Source organism: Syngnathus acus, chromosome 23, assembly GCF_901709675.1.
Source record: "Syngnathus acus chromosome 23, fSynAcu1.2, whole genome shotgun sequence".
Taxonomy (NCBI): domain Eukaryota; kingdom Metazoa; phylum Chordata; class Actinopteri; order Syngnathiformes; family Syngnathidae; genus Syngnathus; species Syngnathus acus.
Window position 1 is genome coordinate 948776 of NC_051107.1, and position 18192 is coordinate 966967.

At 40.6% G+C, this 18192-nt stretch overlaps 2 protein-coding genes across 4 annotated transcripts; both read right to left on the reverse strand.

Annotated features, from left to right (window-relative positions):
* Positions 1–1137: 1137 nt before the first annotated feature.
* Positions 1138–5614, reverse strand: fam3c (FAM3 metabolism regulating signaling molecule C). 2 transcript variants are annotated; one of them, XM_037243608.1, is made up of 10 exons: positions 5299–5614; positions 4785–4821; positions 4577–4681; positions 3389–3415; positions 3187–3310; positions 2965–3023; positions 2362–2412; positions 1954–2038; positions 1755–1881; positions 1138–1544 (listed from the first exon to the last, which is right to left on the reverse strand). In XM_037243608.1, the coding sequence occupies exons 2-10, from the start codon at positions 4798–4800 to the stop codon at positions 1455–1457; spliced, it is 684 nt and encodes a 227-aa protein (XP_037099503.1). In that variant the 5' UTR covers positions 4801–4821; positions 5299–5614; the 3' UTR covers positions 1138–1454. The 2 variants fall into 2 exon arrangements, with proteins under 2 accessions (XP_037099503.1, XP_037099504.1); XM_037243609.1 differs by having other exon boundaries at positions 3187–3307; positions 5299–5613.
* A 94-nt stretch (positions 5615–5708) lies between these two features.
* Positions 5709–14176, reverse strand: si:dkey-159a18.1 (sortilin). 2 transcript variants are annotated; one of them, XM_037243605.1, is made up of 20 exons: positions 13827–14176; positions 12994–13052; positions 12840–12916; positions 12682–12778; positions 11173–11340; positions 10959–11032; positions 10804–10850; positions 10556–10692; positions 10399–10482; positions 9561–9621; positions 8423–8575; positions 8251–8348; positions 8091–8190; positions 7858–8032; positions 7451–7644; positions 7187–7379; positions 6410–6674; positions 6243–6349; positions 6038–6155; positions 5709–5952 (listed from the first exon to the last, which is right to left on the reverse strand). In XM_037243605.1, the coding sequence occupies exons 1-20, from the start codon at positions 14134–14136 to the stop codon at positions 5935–5937; spliced, it is 2535 nt and encodes an 844-aa protein (XP_037099500.1). In that variant the 5' UTR covers positions 14137–14176; the 3' UTR covers positions 5709–5934. The 2 variants fall into 2 exon arrangements, with proteins under 2 accessions (XP_037099500.1, XP_037099502.1); XM_037243607.1 differs by having other exon boundaries at positions 5710–5952; positions 12994–13056; positions 13827–14175.
* Between the last annotated feature and the right edge of the window lie 4016 nt (positions 14177–18192).

Here is an 18192-nt window from a genome sequence, read left to right on the forward strand (position 1 = left end):
TCTTGGCAGCCTTCAAAGACCCAACAGACACCTCTGGCCAAAAGATGTACTACAAAAATAAAGTCTAAATTAGAGATAGAAAATAATTAAAAATGATGTGGAATAATGTTACTAACAATAAACTGGTGTTGAAATTTAATTTGTTTAGAAATGCTCTTAGCAAAGAGTGTAGATGTTTGCTGGCAGGTGTGGAAGATTGTTTTGGTCCAGTTGCTCTAGAGTAGGATTAAGTTCGCCCTTCAGGTCAGAGTTCAGAGGTGAGGGTTCAAATCTTGGTTATGTGACAGCCGTCTTTCTTTAGCAGACAGAGAGGAGGAAGGAAAAAGCGCCTTGGTCTTTGTATGCTCGCTTTGCCCTCACATGGCACATCATTAGAGCATGATGCAAGCAGAGATGTTTATCCATAATGCATCACCAAGTGGCTTATGTAAGGCCACTTGCGCTTGTATACTCTACATGTGATCGCTCTCAAGAGATATACTTGCAAACAAAAACTTGTTGATGTGGACCGGTTTTTGTTGTGCGTGCTGCTCCGGTTGGATTTTGAATTTAATTGGGATATTCCGCATAAAATATTAAATCGTCTTCATTTGAACTCATTTACCCATCAAACTGCCCCCACGGGTATATTTTCTCTACCCTAAAAATATATATATTGTAGTTAGGTGTGATATCTTCTTAGAAACGTGATTAATGGTTGGAAATGGCGACATTATGACCAAAGCTAAGAGATAAATGCTACTTCGGCGACCCCTCATGGTCAAATTACAAAAAAGCGCTTACTTATGCAGCATCCAGTCAAGTTGCTTTACTGCTCCCTAGCGACATCTCGAGGTATTACATAACAGTTTACAAAATTAGGAACATTGAACACTAAACGTAAATAAACTGATGTGAAAGGCGTTCATTTAAATTTTTTGAACGGGAAAAATAATTTGGTAGGCCTGGGTGTCATTCATTGTCAATTGGAGCTTCTGTGGCTTTTTTTTTTTAAAACCGTTTGCTAATAAAGCTGGTGTGGAAATTTACCTAAGTGTACATGGCAATTACATCTACATAAATATCTAATCATGTGTTTAAAGTGTAACAACCAAGTTCCAAAAGTTGTAGATTAATCATCAACCGTTAAGAAAACAATCCAACAAAAACAAACCAGATTTATTATTTTTTTCATTGAACTCTCCGCAACAAAATATATTTACATAGTTCACAGTAAAGTTGGTACATTTTGGTTCAGGGTGAAGGCGAGTTAGCAGGCAACACAGACAGTGCAACAATAATAATAACAATAATACAACTGGATTAAGGTATGACGGTATTCCAGCAGATAAATCCCTTGTTATCAATGAGCTCCACCTGCATGTTCTCACCACGAGCCCTTTAGAAAATTGTTGGCGGTAAACAGTCTGATGGGACGGCAAAAAAAGGCGGGATGGCTCAAGTGAAGACGAGGGTCAGTCCTCCCTTCGAGGCACGCAGCCTTCCATCTCTAGGACTTCAGGCCAGCCCTCGAACTTGTTGGTGTCTGCGCTGTTTTTGATGTGCTGCAACAAACATGGCAAACGAATGTTCAGGCTTCTGACTGGCTAAAAAAAAAATCACAATTAGCGATTGCTTTGCTGTGGAATATATTTAATTATTCTAAATTAGTTTTATGGGACTCGAGTTTTTCTCTCTGAGACCAGAGTCCATCTAAACTTGTTTTCCCAACATCAAGACAAGCTTTGGCTAAACAGATTGTCCACACTCACTACCTGCTCAAATGGACTCTTAGTCTTGATCCCTTTCCCGCCAACAAAGATCCAGTTATCCCGGAATCCCACGTTGTTAATAGCCGAGCTTCCCAAGTCCGCAATCAACTTCCGAGCTTCATCGTTGAGCCTAAAAAAAAAAAAAATCAATTATCAATTAAAGGTTGGGATTCATGGATGTGAATACAGTTGATGTCCCTACTTGGTGGAGGGATCGTCGAAGGAAGCCATCATCACCACCGTCCCATCCTCAATTCCCTTCAGCAACTGAATGAGGGGTGCCACATCTAGGATGAAATGTGACACACTATTCTGTGCTCATGTTTTCATCTCTGAGGTTTCAAAATTAATCGATTACTCGACAGGCAATCAACTATAAAATTAACTATTTTAATAATCAATTAGTCATTGTGTAACTTCAGTGTCCAAATCCTCCGATTTCAGCCTCTCAACAATAATTATTCTGACTTATGCAGTCATGAAAACAGACTTTGTGAAAGCAAACTTATTATCTTTTGTATTTATTTGCCATTTACAATCAATAGAATAATCAATTCTAAAAATATTCGATCGTGACAGTCCTACTGTGAAGTAGTAATATGATGCTCACTTCCTGCCCACATGTCGAAGAAGTCTGTTTTGTTCAGCACGCCAGTTCTTCCTGTGTAACAACAAAGAATTAGTTCAACCAAACTGTTACATCATAAGAAGAACAACAGTCTCAAGATGCCATGTTTGAAAATAAATAGGAAGATTAATATATAGGAATACCCACAGGAGATTTTGTCTAATTGCTAGACAGTTGGATAGCGCAAATAAATAATATTTTCATTTTTGCCATTGCGTGTTGTCGAAAGATGGTGGCAAAATTGAGCGACTTGTAAAACATAACATCCTACCAAGTCAAGGCCAGAACTTGAACAAACATCATAAAATTTGGTTGTTATGTGTAGACACACAAAGAAAAGTTAAAAGAAGCCTTGCCCAAGAAAACAAACGTCTGCCATTTTGGATTAATGCAGCCATTTTGGCAGTGAAGATAGATGGCTCGCCATTCAACAGGAAACTCTTCATCAGTAAACTAACCGAGGTCAGATTGTAATTTAACAATCTGTTTGATGAAAACCATCCCGTGAAGAGAATCAAAAAGTGAATGCAATCCATCGCTGTCACTGGCATTATTTTGTATTCAAACATGAAGCTGTGGCATTACCGTTGACGAGGGCAATGTTAATTCCTCGTCCCACGTTGTTCTTCACGGCGCTCATGAGCCTAAAAAAAACAAGGTAGATGAGATATCAGATGTGTGTTAAAGAGGGCACGCCCACTCTCCTTTCGTTTCTCGGTAGTATTTGACTTCCTTCTCATTCCAACACCTTCATCAAACACATAGTATTGCATTTACAATCAAATGAAGTCATAAAAGGTCACCTACATTTTGTCCTCCAGGCACATTTTGGGCCCAACCACGCTGGCTGCACCACTCGACATCTTGAAGGCAAACTGACCGGCAGGACACGGCTTGGAACGTCCACACTTGTGCCCAACTCGTTTGGCTGCTTGGCGAATGCAGATTTTCCCTCAGATTTTTTGAGTGATCAAATGGTTGGCATTCAAACCACACAAAATATACTTACAGCCATCTTCCAAGGGACCCGATTTGCCTAAAAGACAAAAAAACAAGACGTACAAACAAGACATGGTGAATTTTCAGAATTTCTGAATTTTTTTCTGAATTTGGGGATAGCACACCAAATTGATGAATAACTCGTTATGAATTCAGAAGTGATTGTTTTTGTCAAATATTAAATTTAGTTTAAAAAGGTGATTGGTAATAAAAAATGCTTGAAATGTCTCAGTGCTTTTAAAAGTGAAGACAATTTACAAAATTAATACACATAGTTTGCTTTTGTGGACCGCATAAATTGATGTGGCTGGGCCTGCTCTGGCTCTCAAGCCTTGAGTTTGAAACCTCTGCATTATACTGGCCAGTGGAAAACTATCAGAGAGACTTAAGGAGATGCCTACTCATATACTTGAGTTTATTTTAGTTTTATATTTAATGTTAGTTACAATTGTTCTAATGTTCAGACTAAAAAGTACACTTAATGTTATTAATTCCGCAATAATTATGTTTCACTGCGTAAATAACATATAATGCATAAGTGTACATTTATGGTGAACAAAACAACTACTGGGGAAAGCCCTTGATTTTTAGTTGTGGTCGCTTGAGCTGCTTTACATTTCTCCACATTGATGTTACTAGTCTAGCCATCAATTTCATTACAAAAGTCAGATTAAAAAAAAAAACACAGCTTGCCTGGTCGGCTTTGCATTTGGGATGGAATACATAACTGATGCTACTACAGCTGGGGTCACCAACCCGGTGCCCGCGGGCACCAGGTCGCCCGCGGCAACCACATCAGTCGCCCGCAGCGACCACATCAGTCGGCCATAGGCCAGTTCTAAAAATAGTTTACAGTACACTGGTGAAGAGCATGCAATGCCAGGCTTCCCACTAACATTAATGTTCAGTGTCTTCACATAGAATATCATTAATAAAAATATAAAATTAAAGGTACACTGTGTAACTTTGTTATTTCAGAAGTGTATTATCAAAGTGGTCGCCCTTTGCATTATTCGGTGCCCTTGAAGTAGCTCCCAACTTCAAAAAGGTTGGTGACCCCTGTACTACAGTCTATACTGGTGGGAGGGGCGGCCAGCAAATTTATAGGGGTGACAATTTTCACCCCTGGCCCCCTCTTTGGGGCGCTACTGGATCTGAGCATTTTGCATCCCCAGCTTCTCTGCTCCTCATCACTTACCCATCACGCTTCCCAGCCGAAACTCCATCCTTATCTCCAGCAGCTGGAACGCCAGATAGATGCCCATGATGAACGCGGAGATGAGTGCTGCCAACTTCAAAATACCTGGGGGTAGAAAGAACCACGTTTGAGAGTTTCTTTTGTCAGTGTCCCTTGTCGGAACGTCAGAAATCATAGATTTTATTTTTCATTAAACTTGGGGGTTTACCTCCAGTTCGCACCATATTCAGTCAACTTCAGCCACCCTGAGACGTCCAAAAAAAATAATCATTATAGAAATATTAATACTTAGCAGCATCTAGTTTCTATAGTTTTTTAAGGATCACTTCCTGTTGGCGAGCTGCTACCAAAAGTATTATCATTATAGAAATATTCATATTTAGCATCATCTAGTTTTTAAAAGTGTTTTTTAACATCACTTCCTGTTGGCGAGCTGCTACCAAAAGTTGGTCCTCTTTGGGAGTGCCACTTGATTGCTACTAATTTCATTTAAAATACAAACAGTATAGCTTCACAAATTTGAACTTTTTAATATAGTTCTTAAATAATGTTTCTTTGATATATTACGAACATGTTGGTACCTTAGAAAAGAATAGACGCGACCTCGTAACGTTCGTTCAAAGGACTCTCGTCGACGTTAGTTAACAGTGCAATTAAAAGTGATATTTGCAAGTCTGATCAAATGACAATTGCGGCAATTTGATTAATTTTGATTGTCTTACCAGTTTTACAAATAACGGCGGTGACAAGCAGACTTTCCGGGTGTCGAATCCAGAAGTGACACCAGAGCTGCTTATTCCAACAAGCGCTCACACTTGACCCCCCCAAAAAAGAAGCGTAGGTGGCAACGGGAAATACTAGACGTGTGTTTACTTTTTTAAAACAAAAAAATGAAACAAGCCTAGAGGTTGTTACGATAAATGTGGTAAGATAATAGGTGGCTTACTGGTTTGAAAGTTTATTTTTTTATTTTTTTATTGCTATAGTGAGACATCATATTTAAGAGATGATCTTTTTTTTACTTCCGGAATTGTTCTTCTTTGTTCAGTCAAGAGGTCTGCTACCCTGTAGCGACCTCACTTGGTACTTTCACCAAACAACAAGCAAAGCTTTCAAACAACAAAGAATAAAGAAACCGCCCGTTTTTCTTTATATAACTTATATTGTGCATTATTAATTTAATAATAATAAAAAACATTATAAAACAAGAGTAGCATCCACATGTAATGATATTCAAATGAAACATGTACAAATCAAGGCTGGAGCGAAGCATATCAAGCAAATGAATGTCAATAAATAAAGTTATTTCATTTTGTCACAGCTCTTTAAATCCACTTAGTGTCAGTCCAAAATGGGTTTCATTGCAGAAGATTTTGCTGGAAAAAAGACATCATTGTCATGCTAAATCATTTTAAAATTCCAACAAAAAAATCTGCATTATTTAATGCGAGTGATGATTACATTATCTGAATCCCGAGGACAGGCCGTTCCATTGCTGCTGTTGGCACTTTCAAGGTCCCATGTGGCTGCATTACGATCATCTTGAATCTGGAGGTTGGAGAAGCGATACTCTGGTGCCCTGCAGGGTGGCAGTGTGAAACAATAGTCAGCAGAAATGCTCTGAAAATCTTTGAACGTGTTCCGAATGTACAACCGCTTAGCTCACCTGTACTGATAAACTCCTCTCCTGATGGCAACCAGAGCAGAAACGATAGCGGCTAGGACGATGATGCCTGCGCCAGCGCACACCAATATCAGCACCATCCTCTCTTGCTGGAAACACAATAAAAGGTATAAAGGTGTTTTGAGTTTTTGGATTTCAAAGCTACTCACCGGTGTATCAAAGTGTGTCACTGGTGCAGTGGGATGTGGGGCAGCTGAATCAAGATTGGGTTTGACACCGCAAGGTCTGATGACAGTCTGGACCGCTAACTGAGAAGAAAATCCCCCCTCACAGCGGTCACTCGGGACCTTGCGATAGCCCGTCGTCAGGAGCTCATCCTCTTCTCCATTCAAGCACATTTCCAAGGTTTTGTTGTGCAGGTCGGGCTGTCGTACACACTCTGATGTGTTCTCGTGATGCTGATAGCCGTAGTCACTGTTTCAAAGGGTAGCTTGTTAAAAAGGTGACAAAACTAATCAATTAATCGACACCAAATCGATCATCAAATTAATCGCCTCGTGTTTTAATAATCGAGTCGTTGCTTAGAGCCATTTTCAACTACAGATTGTCCAAATCTTTTGATATCAGGTTCTCAAAAGTAATAATTCTGTAATTTCTCAAATCCTTCATGAAAGTAGACTGGTTTATCATTTGTGTTTACTCAAAAGAAGACATTTGCATCTGCATTTACTGCGTCTTGTGTAATATTGCTTAACTGTTTTTTAATCACTAAATAATACAAAACAAACAAATAATTGTTAATAAACACTTATCGGCAGAGGGACGATGAGTTTTTATTCACACACGTTATCGCAAATAAAATTATACCCGATTATTCAAATAATCGATGGACTAATGGATAGAATAATCGATTCTAAAAATATTCGATCGTGACAGCCCTAGTTTGCTACTGAATGAATCCATATGTTGCGATTTGATGTCCTCACCACAAAAAATCTTCTTTGGTGCACAGACAGGGACTTTCCTTCTTTATCGTGACATAGCCGCGACCGTTCCGACACACGGCTTGTTTCTTCCGTCTCCGGTATATTTCCTTGACACCCAAGATGCAGCCATCCCTCTCCAAAGCACCTCCCATTGTTGAGTGCGCCAACCACTCCTCATAATCTTGATCATCACCTTAAGGAATGATATCAGAATCTCAAGTCAGGGAGAATAAGCGTAAGAGTTAAGTTAATATTTCCACCCACACTCTCTTGTGATGAGGCTCTGGAAGTCGATGGTAATCGCCACCCACATGGGCTGGTTATCATCCTCGGGACGGAAGCCCCATACGCTGACGCTCATGGCCTTGGTGCCTGGCTCAGAAGCCAGGCCAGCGAAGAAGAGGGGCTGCTCAGTGAAGTTGTACGACTTCCAGCATTGGCCTTCGTCTGTCGAGAACCTGAGGCACAACCAGAAAAGTTTATCTCAAGAGGTGTGAATACAACACGAGTATCGCCACTTGGAAGCTGGTTTAGAACCTGCAGACAATAAATAAGACCACAGTAATGAAACCTTTTGGGAACCTATGTTGGGGACCTGCCAACTAAAATGGAATTGGGTTTGTGGATGACCAACAAGAGCAGAAGTCAACAACAATAAGCCTGTTTCGTACTTGATCGTCTTGACTTTTCCATCACGTCGGGCCTCCACAGCTACAATGAGACCGCCAGAATCCAGTATACTGTAATGGTGGGGACCCCTCAGCGTGCCCCTCCAGTTGTAACCCCCATCAGACGAGACAAACACATCTGGATACTGCCATGATGACAGGCAGTCACCCACGGAACCTAAACCACAAGAGAGTTATACATACACCTGAATCAAAAATAAAATTGTGATTGTTACCATGTGCGATGACCAGGCCGACAGCAGTGGGGTCGGACATGAGAAGCATTGGAACGATGTGATTAATGCGACTATGTTCTCCGTGAATATGAAGGTTGCACTGTGAAAAACAGTGATAGGTTAGACAAATATAAACGCAAATGAACCGCATTCAACGCACATTCTTCACTTCCTCGCCACATTCCACATTCAACGGTTTGGAAATCCGATGCCACGTTTCTCCCCGATTGAATGAAATGACAGATCTGATTCGTCCATCTGAAACAGCAAATGAAAACAAATCAAATCTCTGACACCGTGTCCAACACGACACCGGAACCGACTCGCCTTACCTTTGTCCAGTTTGTTGGTGAGGTACACGCCGCGGAGTGATGTGATGTTTCGGAAATCGCTTTTTCGTTGCCCGTCGAACAAGTGGCGCTCAAGGGATTTGGAGAAAAGGATGCCACGGTCATCTGATGTGTACATGGTCCCAAAGTAGGTGTCTACGGGAGTTTACAATCATGTATGATTTTTGTCTGTGTCCTGAAAACCCTTGAGAGTCCAAATATTTATCACAATTAACCCCTCAATAGTGTAACATTGCAGTGTGTTTGTCTTAACTCATTCACTGCCAGCCCAGTTAAAATAGATCTTAGACGTCTATAGTCGTCATTGGGAATGAAGGGGTTAATGGTTTAAGTCATAAATCTAGCCCAGGGGTCTCAAAGTTGAGTCCTCAAATCCGCATATTTTAGAGTTTTATCTCTTTAAACACATCTGATCCAATTAATCAGGATCATGAACATTTGAATTAGGTGTGTTTCTAACAACAACTAGTGTAAAGGTCATAAATCGAACCTCCATAAAACGCCACAGTTCGAGAATCCTTGAGCTATTACATCTTGACTTTTGCAAAAGTTAAAAAACTGTTACCCGTTTCCAATTGTGTATGTTTGGCTGTTGGTTTAAAACTTTACTCAAAAAATAGATGTCAAGTCATAAATCCGTCATGTACAGTCATGAAGGACAAGGTCAGCTGAAACAGACCACAAACACATTAAGAGTGTGTTTGTGTGTGTTCTTGTGATACACCCTGATCTCAAGATATGTTTGTCAGCACGCGCAAGCTAAATCTCCCGCCCACTGCTGGTGACAAAAGATGTAATCTCCCTTGATTTATTTGAAGTCCTGTCAACTTAAGACCAGAATTTTTTTTTAAATGAGGGAATTGTGGCTTTTTCGGAGACTTAGGAGATGTTAAGAAGAGTAGGAAAAGGCTTGATGGGAAAGAGAGGGAAAAGAGGTGAAAGAAAATACTGTCCAGCTGGGCATGGTGTGCGCAAACACAACGAGTATGATGAAATGATTTGTCAGCAGCAGCCAGAACTCGTGAAACCAGTTCAGTATTTGCTGTTGAGTATTTCCATTACAACAAAGAAAAAACTGTTTTTGTGCCAGGTTTTTAGTTATTTTCATCTTTGTGTTTACCTCCCGGATTGTCCACATGCATAAAGAGCATGTCCTCGTCTCCGTCCAAGATAGAGTAAAACTGTAAACACATACAAATGAGGATGGAGGAGGCATGAGAAACGTGTTTGACTCAGATGATATTTTTGGCTTGTCTAATTTATTTATTTATTTATTTATTTACCTTACTCCGCCACTAACTGTGTTGAAAAGGAAAAGGTCATCATTGGAACTGTGTCATCAGTTTAATAAACAGCTACAAGTAGCTAAATCTGATTAAAAGGTCTGTGATTATGTTTTAAATCTGCTTTACGTTATCAAATTTCAACAAATTGTGCGAGCTGCATTTGGGAATGTTCCAATGTAGGCACAGCTGAAAAATGTAGGCTAATTGTACCCCTGAACTGAATGAATTTGATTTGTAGATGCTCACATTTGAGAATAAATGGGTTTCATTGAACAACAATGCTATGCTAACGTTGAGTGTGCGTGTCCCCTTTAGCGTCTAGTTTCTAAGACAAGCACTTCAGTCAAGTTGTCCAAAGTGAACTCAGTAACAAAAGATAATTTAGATTTAAATCAGTAAAAAAGTGTTCTAAAGGCTAAAAATCTATAGGCTAATTCTATCCCAAACACGAGAACCGTAAATAGAGACGTTAAGCTAGTTAGTATTGGTAGCCAGTATCTTAGTCAAGGAGCATTATCCATTATCAAAATAATGTGAGCTGCTAGTAATGTTAGCCTTTTATGCTGAAAGCCTGAATGTGACATTTTTTTCCTCACTTGGCTTCCTTTTTTTATTCGTAACTGAAACAACATTATAAATATGGTTTAGTTAGGAAAGTTATGAAATTCTTACCTGTTCTGTGGATGCCGATGGGAGTAGCGCTCGACTGAAGGTGTCTCCTTGGTCGGATGAGAAATACATGACCCTTGGAGATCGCTGGCAGGAAATATAACACAAATGTCATCTGAAAGCATTATCGATAGCAGTGTGTTATTTGAAGATGTTTCACCGTATCTTCCATGACCGAGAAGAAGAGAAAAGCTCCAATGTAGCCAAAACTGTAGACATCTTCGTGGATGACGGTGAATATCTTCCCGAGGTCTTTGGTCCTCTTCAGCTGCAGATCGCCTCTCTCTTCTGCATCCACTACAACAACAGGAGACCAAATTTACTTGATAAATATTATGGAGATTTTTTTTTTTAAAGATCCAGTTGGACTGGATAAATTATTTACAGCTGTAATTTTTGCACTCTTACTTGTGTCTGCTTTGCTGGAACTGAAGAACAAATTGATGCCAGCTCCCCTAAAGAAAGAGTCTACAAATTAGACTTTCAAGATGAATCAAATCTAAAAATGGTGTCTCATGTCTTTGAAACTGTGGTTTTGTGTGCCACATCCTGTTGATTCTCACCATGAGAAAGAATGCACTCCATCATGCACTTTATTCCACGCGGCGCCAAAGTCCAGCGAGAGCCACAGAGCACCCTGGAAGTCAGGAACAGGAACACACTGGTCGTGTTTACCCTCTTCTCCCAAAGGCGTGACATGTCATGAGTGTGCTTGCAATAACATTGTCTGCACTTTTTTTTTTAAAAATAAGTAGATCAAACGTGTGTGTGACTCACGTCGATGCTAAGCGCCACCAACAAGTCAGGATTGAGGAAGTGGTAGGTGATAGGCTGAGCCAGGTGGAAGGGGAGCTGAATGAAGCGAAAGGTGGCACCGGCATCTGTTGAGGTGAAAATGATGCCGCCCGGATGGTCCACCACGGGTGTGTCAGCGGTTAATATCACCTGTTTCAGTCATATATACAGTTATGGGAATGGGAGCTTTGAAGACAGAGTTGTGAAGTACTTGATAGCACTTAAATAAAATTGGCAGGCTGGGAGCCATTTTTGTGTGGCTGAAATGGGGCTCTGGGCCAAAGAACCATGCTAACCAACAAAATAGCAAAGAAGACCAACCAAAGTGTGAAGTATTTCGAAATTGATTAATCGACAACAAATCAATTACCAAATGAATCGCCTTGTATCTTAATTAATCAATTAATTGTTTAGCGATTTCCTAAAGATTGTCCAAATGTTCTGATTTCAGATTCTCAAAAGTAATAATACTCTAATTTATCTAGTCCTTCAAGAACGGAGACTTGTTTGTCTTTTGTGTTTACTCACAAGAAGAAATTGGCAAACATCTGCTTTCACTTTGGAAAACAATGACCATCACTTTTTCTTGTACGGTATTGCTTTTTTTTTTAAATCACTAAAAAATATCAAATAAAGAAAAATAATCTAAACAGTAATCGGAGCAAAATGTTTTCAAACGCACTTTAATGCAAGTAAAATTATATTTGATTATTCAATTAATCAATGGAATAATTGATAAAATAATTTAATATTCAATAGTGACAGTTGTAGTTGTCCTAATATAATCTGAAAACAACAAATACCATTTTCTTTGGAGGAACATTGCCACTGCTAACATGCTAGCATCTACTAGCATTCAGCAGTTAGCACATGACTTTCAACTCACAGAACTTCCGGGATGGCTGATGGTGTAGTGCAGGGGTGCCCACACTTTTTCAGCTCGCGAGCTACTTTTGAAATGACCAAGTCACAAAGATCTACCCACTAAAAAAAAAAAATTATATATATATATATATAATTTTTTTTTATATATATATATACGATATATACGATGTCATATATACGATGACATATATATATATATATATATAAATATATATGTCATCGTGAAAAAAAAGTCCTACTCCCATTTCCTATGCAAGTGATACTTCTTACTATGGCCAGCTGCCCCACTCATTTTTATACCCTTTCTTAAGTTTAAGAGAAAAAACAGGGTTCTGACAATTGGAGGGAACCCGCGAGCTAGCGTGTTTGTGTTGTGTTGTTAGCGCCGTTGTTTGTACACGCGTCAAGTGCAAAAAAAAATAAAAACATTTTAATATCACGCGATCGACCAATAGTGGCTTGGCGATCGACCGGTCGATCGCGATCGACGTATTGGGCACCCCTGGTGTAGTGGTACACTCACATGTCTTATGTGCAGGCACCATGAGTTCGATTCCCACATATGACGGTGTGCATGTGTGTGAGTGTGACTAAAAGAAAACTCACAGAACTTCCTGGTCCAACGCTGACTCCAAACTCCTCTTTGATGAACGTATGGTTGATGTTCTGCGAGATGTCGTGGAAGGACTTGCCGTAATCCGTACTGGAAAGGAAGATAGGATTGAACAATAATGCATTCGTATGGCATATTATTTGCAACTCACCTTCGGTAAAGACGCGAGGAGCCACCCTCGAGGAACGTGTCTATGGGAGCGCTGATTGTGGACAACACCAAAATGACCTACAAAGATGCAACTGTGCTTATGATACTGTTGTCCATGTAATTGTATAGTAGTGATGTTTTGTTGCAACACTCACCCCAGTACCATCACCGACCCACGTGAGAATCACATAGGAGCCGTCGTCGCCATTAAAGCCTGTCTGAAAGCAAAACCACACCAAATTAGCTGTCTAACTGCATTTAAAACCTATTTCACTGTATTGGCATTCCTTTACTTTGTATATCATAATTATTGCAAATGCATAAAAGTTATTAATTAAATACAAGAAAAGTTTGGGATGAAACAGCAACAAAGATAAAATGAGCAAAGCATGTATTGTACCATACTGAATGGTGATTTCATTATCTATTGATGTATATTGTATGTCAATAAATTACAATCTCATGGGAAATTTTAATTCAATAGTGTATTCAAAAACTGAGACTTGTATAAATATGACTCAACTTTCTTCGTAAAGCATATGTAGAAACATCCGCAGGCCACATACATTCCCTACAGTGAACCTTTTTTAAAATGGCATAACATACACAACAGAAGATCAAAATTATTTTTATGACTGGAATTTGGTAGGACTTGAAAGTAGTTTCCATTTTCAATTAATTTATGTAATTTTATCATTTCTAATTAAGCTTGACCAATAACAAGATTCCCATTTATTGATATGAGCCTGTGCATATAAAGTACCTAAAGGGGAAAACCTTGTTTATTTCAAGCATAAAACGGATCAATTTCAAGGTTATTGATTAAATAAGGTAAATTTACACCATTTTACTTGACCCACAATGCAAACCATCAGAAGACCACAAAATAGACCACGACCGTTAGCTTGAGAACCGCTGCTTTTCAATAATAGGAGACTGTGGACTTTGATTTCATTCGTGAAAAAGAACATGTAAAGTAACACCTCACCTCGTGTGTGTTGTCGTCCAGAACTCGATGCTCGGCTGGGGTCAGGCTGACTCGGCACGACTCGAAGGCAGGACCCCTGGGAGCCCTCGAGGCACCCGCGGAGGTAGCGGCGCCCCTCCGCGGGCGAGTGCGCGCTTCGGCCCCGAAATGGAGCAGAACGCAGAAAGCCACGATGCGCCTCCAGATCATGACCGGTGCTGTAACCGCTCGGAAGCCCCTGTGGAGGTATCCGTGGGCGGGATGCGTGTGCTCCGAGTGGTCGGGGAGCGGCAAAAGGTGTGGGAGTGGAGAGGGAACGGCTCATTAACATGAAAAGTGCTGCGTCCTCCGCGGTGCAGGTGTTAAAGCCCGCATCTCCCTCACATCGGACTTACGCTGAGGGCCATTTTGCACACAAAGGCCCCGTGTGACCGACCTTAAAGGACACGCATGTGGGCTCCACCAGCCGGGGAAAGCATTTTACTTCTTAACACAGTATTAATCGTGAACAATGCACACACGGGACAATTTTAAGCAAGTTTCAGGTTTTGTAAACCTCAGTCCCACCTTGATTAGTTGTAGGGGTAGGAGATAAAACGGGCCACACGGGGGTGCTGTTTAGCGACGGGACATTTTAAGTATCCCTATGTATTCATATTCATTTTTAAATATTATCTAGAATGGCTTCAAATGAAGCTATTCGTATAATAGATACGCTAAATAGTCTCTAAAGTTCACACTTTTTATTAAATTATTTTCTTGATTTGTTATAATAAAATGAATTACAAATTGCAATTTTTCCAAAACCTGTTTCCGTATTTTATATTAACAGTGACATTTATGTTTAACCTCATCTGCATGGCCTCCGAGAACTAGTTTGCCTTCCACTGCCTTTTATGTTTAAAAATACGATGTTGGTGATGATGTAACGTTTAGACTCCAAAAGAGACAAAGTAAATGTTATTGATAGAACACAGCTGCCATTTGCTTAAGATCCAGCTATCAGACCTCTCTTTGGTTACATCATCATTCAAACAGCACCTATCTATATACAGTTTGAGGTCAAGTTTCTATTGAAAGGATGTTTATATCCTAAAAGCAGACAAACAATTAATCAAAAGCAAAACGTGTTTGAGAATGAAATCACTTGTTTTGTTTGTGATGCCGGTTTATTTAGATTTCACAAGTTTATACTGTTCACTTTGTTATGTGACAAACTGACAATGTAGCTCATCACAGGCGTACATTTTAAAGCTGCACACACAAGTAAACCCTTGGCAGGGTTGCCAGCCATTTCAGTTTGCATTAGTTACGATTGTTTTTTTAAATTATCAGACACACCAAAATATTGATCCTGAAATCATTCCCCCATGCTGCTTGCAGCCACTTTATCATCTACATTACAGTACAATTTTGTCTTTGGCTCAGCAATAGTGCATTCCTGTCACATTTTTAAAGCTGCCACAGTTCCACAAAGTGCATCCATCCATCCATCAGACATTTTTGGCCCTGTCTCATCAGTCCACGTGAAAGGTCACAGAGGCCCCTGCATGATGCTTTAGCGGAGGGCCTCTTTCTGTCTCCAGCATCCAGCGGCGGTCCTGGACATACATCAGGCCACCAAACGAGTCAGCCAGGCTGAAGATGAAGGCAAAGATGGTCATAATGGTCCCGAGGAAGTAGAGCTTCAGAACAGCTGGAACCATGGCACCAGGTGAGCAACAACAACCCTGTGTTATGGAATATATGATTTACAATACATGAATATATGTTTTTATCTGTTCCGTCATCAGTCACAGTCTTACAGTGTTTGTAAATGTATGAGGTCAACTGTGTCTAAATAATAAATACAATACAAATGGATCAGAAACAAAACTTTACTGCGTATGTATTTAGAGAAGTCACTTCGGCAGGGGGAAAAAATATTAATGGTGCGTTTAAAATATATAGGAAATGCCCCAACTAATGCGTGAAATACACGCTACTTGCTTCATGTAATAACCGATACACATTTATTGCTTATCAATTTGATACTAAACTCCTTTTCTTTGTGTATAAACAAGCACACATTACGTACAAGGTCCCAAATTACATCACGAAACAAGTCAAATTGGCGCTACATAGTCTTTCTATGAGAGCACTTGAACGCACCAGCAGCTTGACTGCGCCGTATTTGCAAAACGTGGACGTAAATTACAAAAAGGAAAAAAGAACACATTCGCGTGACATTTTAATTCACCATTAAAACCCACAAATGTTTGCGACGGTTTGATGAATTGGGAAGAACTCACTGTCCGTCTTGTTTCTTTACATGCGTGTCGCAAAGGCTGCCGAAGGTTTCCAACAAGAAGCCGAGACCAGCTAAGGTTCTAGCGGGTATTAAGTTATTACAAAATTTAAGTGTCTTTGAATTTGTCTTTTAAATAAAAGTGGTAATTTACTTAAGAGCTGGCTATCTCATTCCCCTGCTTGCATCTCGTTGAGGAGCGTCGAAGAGGGAAGCAGACAGAGGCTATTTCCGGTTCAAGGAAATTTACAATATAATGTTTTTTTTTTTAACTTAGCACGTCTTTTTGTATCCTTCTCTGACGTATAAAACTAATAATAAACATTATGGTGTTGTAAATTTTTACTCTGGTATCATGCAATGTATATCTCACGAGTAAGCCTAAGTGTGACCGGGTCATGTTCGGGTCAGGTTCGTACGGGATTGTTTGGGGCTTGGTCCAGGAATGTAGACTCATTGGCACGAGACACATCTGGTTTCCATTAACAACTGACAAGATATGCACTGTGTAGAGCTGGGGAGGCTGACTGGGGGGTCATAGATCATCCAACAGTATAAGTTTTAGGGCGAGAGTAGACAAAGGGACTCGACATCTTGGCTAGGACGCGAGACACCTCTCTGACATCGGTTGAATAAAATCTTTCCCCAATTAGCCGTGTGTGACTGAAGTTTTCCTTCCCCAAGCCAGCCACTTTTTCACCGTTTGTTTGGAAGACCAGCTGACCATCGAAGAGAATTCACCACAATGGAAAATATACACATCACTAACCTTAATGTCGTCGCTCAGTCTTACATGCATCCAATCCCTCATCCACTTGAGTTACTGTATCGACTTGTCAAAAGGGGAGTGGTTCCTTATCTGTTCTCATGCACGTTGTGGACTTTCCCAAAAATGTCAGCTGTGGAAAATACAACCCCACAAACTAACTAGTCATCATTATTCCCTCCGGGTAAGTCCATGGTGTTGTAGAAAACATTTCACTATGTCTAAAATAAACACTTTTAAAATGCCTCTTCCAGAGATGGGGACTCGAGTCACTGTGACTTGGACTCGAGTCGACTCGAGTCGCTGTTTTGATGACTTGTGACTTGACTTGACAAAAATAAAAAAAACTTGAGACTCGACTTGGAAGTTAAAGACTCGGGACTTGACTTGACTTGGGACACGATGACTTGAATGACTTCAGTGTTATTTAGTTTATGTTTTCAGTTTGAATATAAAATTAATAATACATTTAAAAAAGTAATATCGATAACACGGTAGGAGCGCAGGCTGAGAATGGCGTTGTCATGATTGGATCGCTACCCTGTCAATCAATCAGTCGTGCACTCTCTACCTACCTAACGTGTTTATTGGAGAATCACGCCCCTTTATATCATCCATCCATCCATTTTCTGAACCGCTTAGTCCCCACGGGGGTCGCGGGTGTGCTGGAGCCTATCCCAGCCGTCATCGGGCAGTAGGCGGGGGACACCCTGAACCGGTTGTCAGCCAATCGCAGGGCACACAGAGACAAACAACCATTTGCACTCGCACTCACACCGAGGGACAATTTGGAGTCTTCAATCGGCCTACCAAGCATGTTTTTGGGATGTGGGAGGAAACCGGAGTGCCCGGAGAAAACCCACGCGGGCCCGGGGAGAACATGCAAACTCCACACAGGGTGGAATCGAACCCGCACCCTCCTAACTGTGAGGCGGACGTGCTACCCAGTGCGCCACCGAGCCGCCCCCTTTATATCAGACATGCACAAACATGTCAGCGGGAGCGGTACCTTCGGCTATCGTAATTACCTTTATGACGGCAAAAGACGGACAGCACAGTGCAAGATATGCAACAGAAACATTTCAGACAACCAGACGACAACTTCAAACTTTGTCCGTTTGAAGTTTATAGAGCTCTGGTGTCTCCAGATGTTACAGATGAAACATAAAACACTGTCACATCATACATCAGTTTTTGTGAGGATCTGTGTGTGCAGACTAAGACCTTCTGCACGTACAACAACGACAAACCTTGGTTTACACCGAACCTCAGGAGGCTGCGCAAAGTCAAGGAGGAGGCCTACAGGAGCGGCGACCGCGACCTGTTCAAGCAGA

Coding starts and splice junctions, on each gene's coding strand:
- fam3c (XM_037243608.1), bottom strand. Junction 3,311..3,388: donor GGGTCCCTTGGAAGATGGCT/GTAAGTATATTT, acceptor GCATTCGCCAAG/CAGCCAAACGAGTTGGGCAC. Junction 3,024..3,186: donor ATGTGCCTGGAGGACAAAAT/GTAGGTGACCTT, acceptor TGTTTTTTTTAG/GCTCATGAGCGCCGTGAAGA.
- si:dkey-159a18.1 (XM_037243605.1), bottom strand. CDS start 14,136: ATGTTAATGAGCCGTTCCCTCTCCACTCCCACACCTTTTGCCGCTCCC. Junction 10,851..10,958: donor GGAGTGCATTCTTTCTCATG/GTGAGAATCAAC, acceptor CTCTTTCTTTAG/GGGAGCTGGCATCAATTTGT. Junction 6,675..7,186: donor ACCAAAGAAGATTTTTTGTG/GTGAGGACATCA, acceptor CCTTTGAAACAG/TGACTACGGCTATCAGCATC.